The 9129-nt window shown below is 42.7% G+C and overlaps 1 protein-coding gene across 1 annotated transcript in view; it reads right to left on the reverse strand.

The window, feature by feature from the left end:
• The window catches only part of VPS18 (vacuolar protein sorting 18 homolog (S. cerevisiae)), a gene marked incomplete at its 5' end in the record, with an annotated part of 9995 nt that overhangs the window by 620 nt on the left and 246 nt on the right, over positions 1 to 9129 (reverse strand). Inside the window, 4 exons of the mRNA XM_009580148.1 lie at positions 1 to 370; positions 1109 to 2979; positions 3691 to 3782; positions 3964 to 4105. The exon at positions 1 to 370 is cut by the window's left edge and continues 620 nt beyond it. Of these exons, the coding sequence (XP_009578443.1) occupies positions 1 to 370; positions 1109 to 2979; positions 3691 to 3782; positions 3964 to 4105 (2475 nt within the window). The remainder of the gene's footprint in view (positions 371 to 1108; positions 2980 to 3690; positions 3783 to 3963; positions 4106 to 9129) is intronic.

The raw sequence follows: 9129 nt of genomic DNA on the forward strand, positions 1-9129 counted from the left end.
AAGCAGCACATTTTTCCTGAGGCTCCACAGAGCCATACTTATTTCTCATTTCCTGGATGTCTTCTCGGATCCTCTTGGCACTCTGTGTGGCTTCCTCCATCTCCCTTTTCAGCTCCTCAATGTGCTTGTTGTAGTCCTCCAGGGAGTTACAGATTGCCTCCTTGAAATGATCAATAGTGACAAAGTCTGGAAAGAATGGCAGGACGTCTTCAATCTTCAGCAGGGCACAGCTGGAGAGGCAGGCCATTGCCTTCTTGACATCTTTCTCTTCCTGAACAACATGGCAAGCAATCTTCAACCAGAGCTTCTTCCGGAGTTCCTCATCATCTTCAGGGAGATCTGCACAGGACTTGGCAAGATCAACATCCACCTAGAAGTTGGACAGACAAGGAAACTGAGTTAAGCTTCCCTCTTCATTTATCCACCATTCAACTTCAAAGCCTGCTGTCCATTATAGAAGGCATTAATAGAAAACTTCTATTGCTATCTCATTGCAGTGGGGCTGCACTACTGACCTGCTCCTTGTTTACATGTCAAACACCTCTCCACCAGTATTACTGCCTGAATATTTGCTTGCTATTCAGCAGAGAACAACAAAGCCCAGCACTACAATAAGGGCAAATCCGTGTTATAGTATCTTTGCTGGCCACACACATTTCAGCAAAGACATAGCAATGCCAGCAGAAAAAATTCCAACATCTCCCTGAAGGTCAGATTAAGCTGACAAAGGCATTCTTCTGTGATAATTATCACAGCTAGGAATAGGAAGTAATTAGAATCCTGAACAATAGCTATACAAGTCTTGCATAAATGCAGATATGTTAAAGGTATTTTATGTTAGAGACTGAACTTAAGACAGACAGTACACCCCCTTGTACTTTCCATGCCCCTACCCTCAATTATGGCTTGTCACAGTCAGCTGGCTACTTAAAACAATTGTGAAAGACACAAGTATGTTAACAGAGACAGGTCTTTCTTCCTAGACTTAGCTGCACAGCTCCTGTACTGATGAGTCTGCTCAGTTCCTCTCAATGCTTCATTGTTCGAGATAACTTGAACAAGCTACATTCCTATATATCATAGCATGCATGCACAGACACACATATACCTGTAAGGCAAGATCCACAGCCTCCTCATATAATTCCATCACTTTGTAAATATGGACACACGCATGGCGGTGCCCATGCTCTGCACACAGGCGCAATGCATACTTCAGGTCATAGTGGATCCTGTTTGGGTTGGTTCCTGCTTGCTCCAGGTATGATAGCAGCGAGTCCGGCCGACACAAAGCGTAAAGAGACAGCAGGTAGTTGTGAATGGCTTGCTGCGTTTCCTCCAGCTGATAGACACAGAACTCCATATATCTAATGGCTTCATTGATCTGCTGGGTGCTGGCACTCTGGCTATAGTTAACAAGGGCTGGAATGAGGTTCCTGGCATCCAGTCTAGAGCCCATAGAAATCCAAGCGTCAACTACCTTCTTAGGAATATGCTGGATGAGGACTGGAGAGAACTTGTAGAACAGCTTCTCGTCTCTGTGCCTGGACAGCACATTTAGAGCTTCATCGTACTCATCATGCTGGCAGTGGTGAGCTACTACGCGCTCGTAGTCCTGCATGATGACTGCAAAGTAGACCATGTGCTCTGTGTCCCCGTGGCTTGCCAACAGCTCATAAATAGATGCCCGGTTATTAAATAGACAGTCTTTGTTTTTAGGACTGCTCAGGAAAGTGCGAAACTTCTCCCGTGTATCTAAATAGAGATTTCGCTGTGAGGAATCTCCTTCCAATATACCTAGCCAGTTCAGGTACAGCTCTGTTAACCACGTGGTCAGCAGAGTTGTCTGTGTCTTCTCAGAAGGCTTTAGGTTACTTAGCTTCTTAATCAGAAACTCCATCAGGGCCTCTTCTTGCTTGGCTTCAATGAACTTAAGGGCAATTTCCTCAAAGTAGTTCTGGGTCAGTGCATAACATTTGGCACTGTCTAGATACCTCTTGTTTTGGAAGCAGTGCTCTGCCTCTTTCACCAGCACAATATCTAGGCACTCTGGACGGTCTTTACAATACTCTTTGGCTAAATCAAATTTGTTCATATTCATATACATCTTCCACACATCTCTAGATTCCCGCTGGACGTGGTAGCGAAACACTACTTTCTCAGTGTGGATCCATATCTGCTGGACTGTGGGATCTTTGATCATGCGTGTCAGTAAGCCAAACTTCTCCAGGAACAGATCTTGAAAAACAACCTGCCCATTCAGAGTGCATACAGCCTTCACCCGATCAGGCAGCAGCAACAGGAAATGGAACTGGGTAAGTACAATGGATATTGGCTTGTTCACAGTTATGTCAATATCAGAAGGATAAACCCAGACCCGTTCATCACTCAAAATTGAATCAGGACGGCTATAATCCAATGTACCATATAAAACACCATTTCCCATCATCCAGGCAAAAGAGCGTGGGTTGGAGCGCAGTTTTGGGGTGTAAAAGGCTATCTCACTGAAACCAAAGCTGGCCGGAAACTCCCGGAAGCTGGGCAAATGGTCAGCATGCATAGCAAATATGGAGCTGAAGCCTTGCTGCTCTGTCCCTTCAGGCACTTTGCCAACAAACTGGAAGAGTCTCTTTCGAGTGGTGGCTATAATAAAAAATTTCCCTTCTATCCCTCGTTCAATCTCCAAGCAGCAGACTGGGGCAGGTCCTGATTCCTCCTCCAGAGTGTAGACCTGTCGGAAGTACTGGTCGGGATTCGTGCTGAAGAGGCTTCCCTCACTGACAGAGATTTCAGCCTCGTAGATCTGCCCCTGGGCTGTCCCCACCAGGATAGGCCCAGTGTTGGTCTCTGAACCAAGAAATTTGTTCCAGCCCACACTTTCAATCAAGTGGCCTTTCCAGCGGGAGAGTGCTCGCACTTTCTGAACACTTCTGTTCAGGTAAAGGCATTCACTGGTGTTCAGAGCAATCAGGAGATGAGAGCCTGCCAACAGGAGAGGGGTATGGGAAGGAGAAGGAGAGAACAAATTAAGACTCTGCCTAATCAAGCCAAATTCCTGAGGCTTCTAATCCTCACATTTGATAAGCTCCGATATCAACATACTTAATCCAAGACTTTCCCAGGCATTCGTAGGAATGTGGGGGATTTCCATGCTGGATCAGAACAGTAGTCCATATGTTGCAAACTTAAATTACTAGTCCCAGATGCTTCAGCGAGAAGGTATTCTTCTGTTTCAATAAGTGTTCTAAGGACAAACAGTTCCCAGAGTTCTCTCCTATCCCTGGCAGTTGGTGACAGATATGAGCATCTCTTTCCAAACTTTTGTTTTGTTTTTTAAAGTCAAGGCTACAGTGAGCTACAAACGTTTTACACTCCACATACAGCACAGGGTGACTGCAAAGATTTCCTTTTATTGCTTTTAGCAGCCTTGCTCAGAGCAGCCTAATTACATACGTTCATTTCAGAGAGTTCAAAAGCAACAACATACACACAACAAGCCAGTGTTTTTCTAATAGCACAGGGGCATATCAGCAGGCAGGGCCCCTGGGCAATGGAGTCCTGCCCACAGAAGAACCACCTGCTCTCCTTATTGACAGAACAGAAAGAGAACTCCTCTGCCAGTGCTTGTTATGCACGTTCAGTTACATCTGCTGCCAACCACTGTCTGTAAATATACATAGTCCATTGCCTCACCTGTGTGGTCCAAAAACATCTTGTAGACTTTGGCTTCATCTTTGCGTCCCAGCTCTACCTGATTAGGTTCATCTGGCTTCCCAAGATCAATCCTGCAAAGAGAAACCATGAAAACATGCTTCCAACAGAAGTTCACGGAGGTGTAATTGCTTACTGTTTTCCATATTGGTTCGTGGCTTCTTATCCAGTTTGCAATTGTACATTCTCTAGCAACTTAAGAAAAAAAAAGGCAGGGGAAAACAAGCAATAAGTTCAGGTCTCTGGCAGCATTACCTGAGAAGGGTGTCTTTGCCAAGGCTCATACAGAGCTGGTTAGAGGAGACCACTAAGCTGTTAATTTTCTCTGGAGGAGCAAAATCAATCCTTTGCTTGTTAAATATTGGTGTTTCCTTCTCCAGTCGTGCATTCACATATCCTGCAGAAAGAACATGAACACTTAAAAACAAAACAAGACAAAAATCCACAACAACAACCCTACACTCCATCAAAATCTAACCTAAATTCTACTCAAATTCTTTTGACTAGAAGGATCATCGCCTGCTCTGAGTTTTACTGAAAAAGTAGTGTGCTCCACGGAGCATGAACACAGAGAGCAGCACTCACATAGACATGTATAACAGGAAAGAGAAGTAGTAATACCCTTTTCTGTCTTGTCACAGAACTGCAAACCTGTCACAAGCATTAATTTGAAAGCACAGAGAATTCCAGGGGAAGCCACAAAACTGTCACATAAACTGCATAAAAAGTTGAAAATGACAGTAGAATCATAAAATAATTTATTTTCCTTGGTTGACAGTTTATTTGTTCAAGACAGGAAAGAAAGAATAGCTGGTATTACATAAGACACAGAGGGCTCTGGTTTGACACTCCCATACAAGCTACCCAAGAGACCGCTGTGGCGTTAATTGAAATCTATTTCTCTCTTATTCCATGTTGGAATTGAATGACCTACCATACTTGACATCCATCATTCACAAGCTAAAGCTATTTTTAAAGCCATGTTGGTTTTTTTTGTATCCACATAGACTTCATCATAGAGAGAAGTCTGTTGGATTATTTGCTGCAGGGAACACAGCTGGAGGTCACAATGATGCTTTTACCATACCCCTGTTTTACCAACCATAACACTATCCTAATTGCGACTTTTCTGTTGTTGCTGGAAGGCATGCAAACTACGTATTAGGGCCAAAACAATAACTAAGACCTGGTGATTGCTGAATCAATGCTCCAATCTTGGCATTAATTGCCTCCTGAGCCAAAACCCATTCAGACTGGTTTACCGTTTCATGGCAAAACCCAAGATGGAGCCAGACTAACCTAATCCTCAGATCCTTTCAAAAACCATGCCTGAATTCTAAGAAATGCCCAATTAAGTTAAGGTTAGAGCTAAGGGTTGAAATTTGACAAGACATGGCCACCTTAAGGTACACATATTGCGTTTTAAGCCCAACCAAGCAAACCTGACAAATCAATGAACTGCAAGTGGGAGTGTGTACAACCACAGCAAGTTAGCTCACGTGACTAAGTAACTATTCAGCTAGTTTAGTCCCAGCTAGCTTGGGAAATGTGGCATCCATAGGAAGGCATGTTTGAGGGATTACTTACGAAGGAGATCTAAGTGGGAAAGGCAGAGAATGGAGAAGTAAGGTCTGACTTGAGGGAAGTGACATACTTCTGCAGAAATATGTTAATAAATAAATACATAAAACTTAGAAATCTGTTGCTTTAAAAACCTCTTGTGATTTTCAGTGCAGATGGGCAAAGTACAAGATGCAGTTCAAACCCTAAGATTCATTCCTTTGGCTATGACAAAGGCAAAAGCCCAGCCATACGCAAGCTGTCAACAAACAAACTTTTAGGACAGGTAAACCTGTAACACCAAGTTGCAGCACAGAGAAGCAGCGTGACAATTTAGTTTTCGTTGAAGACAGGTAGACCTCTGCACCCAAAAACATGGGACTTGCAGAGACCATGCCATTCTATTCCTAAACGAGGACAGCACTCTTTATGGTCTTCCTATGAGGAAGCAAAAAACTACAAAAGAGCTCAGATATGCCAGTAAACTGAAAAAATAAGAAGACATTCGTATAAAACCAAAACCAAGTGATGATAATCATTAGCAAAATCCTGGAACATATCTGCGTCCAGAAATAGATCTTATCACAAAGTTTCATCCATATCTGTCCCATGAGACAAGTTTTCCCAGTGACTGAATTTCCCATACAGACAAAGTCTTACATAACCTCTAACAAAGAAAACAGCAGAGGATCTCAGTCTGACCACACTACCTCAAGCTAGAAAGCAAGACAGATTGATACATTGCTAGGTTAACCCATCTGCTTTGCTCCCCATGCGAGTGAAGGACTTCTAGAGCAAGCAGATCCATGCAGCAGTTAGCCTGGACAGGAATACTGAAAACGAAAAGAGCTATAGGAAGTTAAGGCTATTCATGGCCAAAGTAGCTAACTAGAAAGATATAAACTTAAAGAAAAAAGAAACCTGGGATTGTATCTCAGAGGAAACAGACTGCTTCCATCCTAAAGAGCATAGGCCTGACACTCTCTAGACTGGGACTAACAGCACCACTTCAAAGCACACTCAATACCTATAACCTCCCCCAAATTATCCTGAAAAACTCTAATTTCAGCCATGCTGCTGTTGAAAAGGCCAGTGTAGTAGTGGAAAGCAGCCTGCTAACACTACAAATCCTTTAATTGCCTATTCTACCAATGCCTTTTCCTTGCCTCTGCCTCAGCGCTAGACCAGCTGCAGGATCTTTAAAGGATTCTTGTTTTAGAGGAAAGATGCACATGCAGGAACACACAAAGCAAACCACAATCTGAATAGGCAGCTTTTTGCTCAGCACATATGGTTTTTTCTTCATATTGATCCACATCTTAAACATTACCCACTTATGCAAATGTGCATTCCTTCCAGTTCTTTGCAGTTAAGCAAAACAGATGTTCTTCATTTCAGATTAGAGAGCTGCAATGTAACGGCTTAAATTTGCTGGTATGAACTGCGGTTCAAAACATGCAGACAAAACTCCCAAGCTGCAGATTCACATGATGTCACAACTAACCAATAAATATAAACACATATTTAGATATATAAAAAGGAAGGATTACTCTGATGGGAAAAACCCACATATCAACGGATCGCCAAGTCACATTCATTCAGGCAATCTTGTCAATTTTTTTCAGATTGCCATCAAGCAAAAACAGCAAGGAAACTGAGACAGCAAGGAAACCCCAACACAGGAAGGAAAGGGAGCAACTAGCACCTTTACACAGGTAGGGGTTTTGAGTTGGGGTGAGGTTTTTTTTTCTTTATTCAGTCATAGTTCAAGCCAGTGGATTGGATTCCAGCATTCTGGACTCTTTAGGACTGTATCCGTTACGATTATAACAACTGTAGGATCATCATCACTAACATGAGGATTTCAGCTAGGGTCCATAAAAGCAGAAGAACAGAACTTCTTTAGCTCACAGTTCTCTACACAAAGGAGATGTCTATTTTATAACATGCATTCCTTTCAAACAGTTCACTCCTTCATCCTGACCCCAATGTCCCTCTTCTATTCAGGCAAGATTCTACTGCAGCATTTCCCACCCTGATTTCTGGGCAAATCTGCATTTTTCCTTAAAGCTTTTAATCTGTTCAAAGATCTAAGCTCACCAACATCAGTCACGTCTTGTGGGTCAAAGTAGGTCTTTTCATGCTGGAGCTGCACTACTTAAAGTTTACACTGCACCTGTACTTTAGGTTGGCAACAGAGTCACTGCGTGGTTACCTACAGCTTTGAGAAAGAGCCCCTGCAGTTTGACAAGCACAGGGAACAAGTAACTGACACAGAGCAATAAGTTGTAACATCTTCCAAAATTTCCAACCTAACCTTTAGAACTGCTTTCAGGAAGTTAACTGTCTACTTGCATCTTTTTCCAAAATCAATTTGCTTAAACTTCAGATTGCCCACAACTTCTACCAGCCCAAGTTTTGTTCAAAATCACCAGTGCAGTCTGATTTAAGAATAATTGAAATCCTGACTAGGCTGTGCCTTTGCAATTAAGCAGTTTCCAAAACCTCCTTTGCCAACATAAATTCTCAGCAAACAGGCAGATTTCTTAACTGTCAGACAGCCATGACTGAAGACAGTGTTGCAGCAGTCAAGACAAAAAGCTGAGTCCTTGAAAATTTATTTTCGCTAATGCAGCTTGTCCCAACACTGTTTTGCACAACACCTGTTCAGGACACTTGTTCTTTATCTAACATGACATAACAAAATAACTATGCATGTTAAAACAAACATGGAGAACATATCTACTTCAGTACCTAAACTCAGAGTAATTGTCTGTGTATTTATATTCAATAATATACACAGTATGACATAATTCCTCAATTCTTACCACGTATATAAACCTCACAATCTGGTTTCCCCAAATGTTAACAGCGGGCAACACTGTATGAGGAAAAAACTTGCAAGAATGTGTCCATGCATTTCCAAACTTGTAACTCAAAAATGCCAACTCTGCATAGCCACTGGTACTACCACAACAAATACCAGGTAAAACAGAATCCTCTCATAACCTACATTTCCCTGCCACACTCAATAAAATGTTGTGACATAGCATCCAATAGGGAACAGTTATTGAACCTAATAAACCTTGAATTTATCATGGAATATACTTGCCATTTGTTTGCTTTCTCTCACATGAAAGAAACAACTGACTGGTCATCACACTGTTACTTTACATTGATTGTACACCTCCCTGAATAGCGCAGCATACCAAAGCGTCACAGACCTTGACAGAAAAGTTTAATAGCGATATAGATTGCTTTCTTGGTAATCTTCTTCAGCGGCAACCTTGCACCATGTAATCAGCCTAAGGGAAACACTGCAAACAATGAAGCCTTTGGTAAACTGCCCCTGGGTTAGGAAACTAACCCCATGCAGGTACAACTGTGCACACAGCCAGAATGCTGCGGCTGTAACAGTTGGGTTCCTCAGAGAGATGGGGGAAAAAAAAAAAAAAGGAAGAAATGGTGATGAGATGATCTCAGACAAGTACCACAGCTCTGAACCGAACAGTGCTGAGAAGTGGTTATAATTTGTGACTACAAAGGCATGCCACTTCATGTACACGTGTTTCCACCACACACCACTTCACAGCACAGGGGGGTACAGCCTTATGAAGCCCTCCAACAGATAACCAGCACCTCAGTTTTGCTAATGTGACCTGCATCACCCCTGAGCTTCATCAGGAATCGAGCGTCCCCTGTGTCAAAACATTTCACACAGCAAATGATGCAAAAACAAATCGCACCTGAACGTTATGCCACATACACAGTGATACACCCTTTACTGGAAGCATTCCCCACAGCCTGACGTGCCCTGCTCTCCATCCCGGCCCCAACTAATGAGCTGCCACCTTGCCTCCC

Source organism: Fulmarus glacialis, unplaced genomic scaffold, assembly GCF_000690835.1.
Source record: "Fulmarus glacialis isolate BGI_N327 unplaced genomic scaffold, ASM69083v1 scaffold10556, whole genome shotgun sequence".
Taxonomy (NCBI): Eukaryota; Metazoa; Chordata; class Aves; order Procellariiformes; family Procellariidae; genus Fulmarus; species Fulmarus glacialis.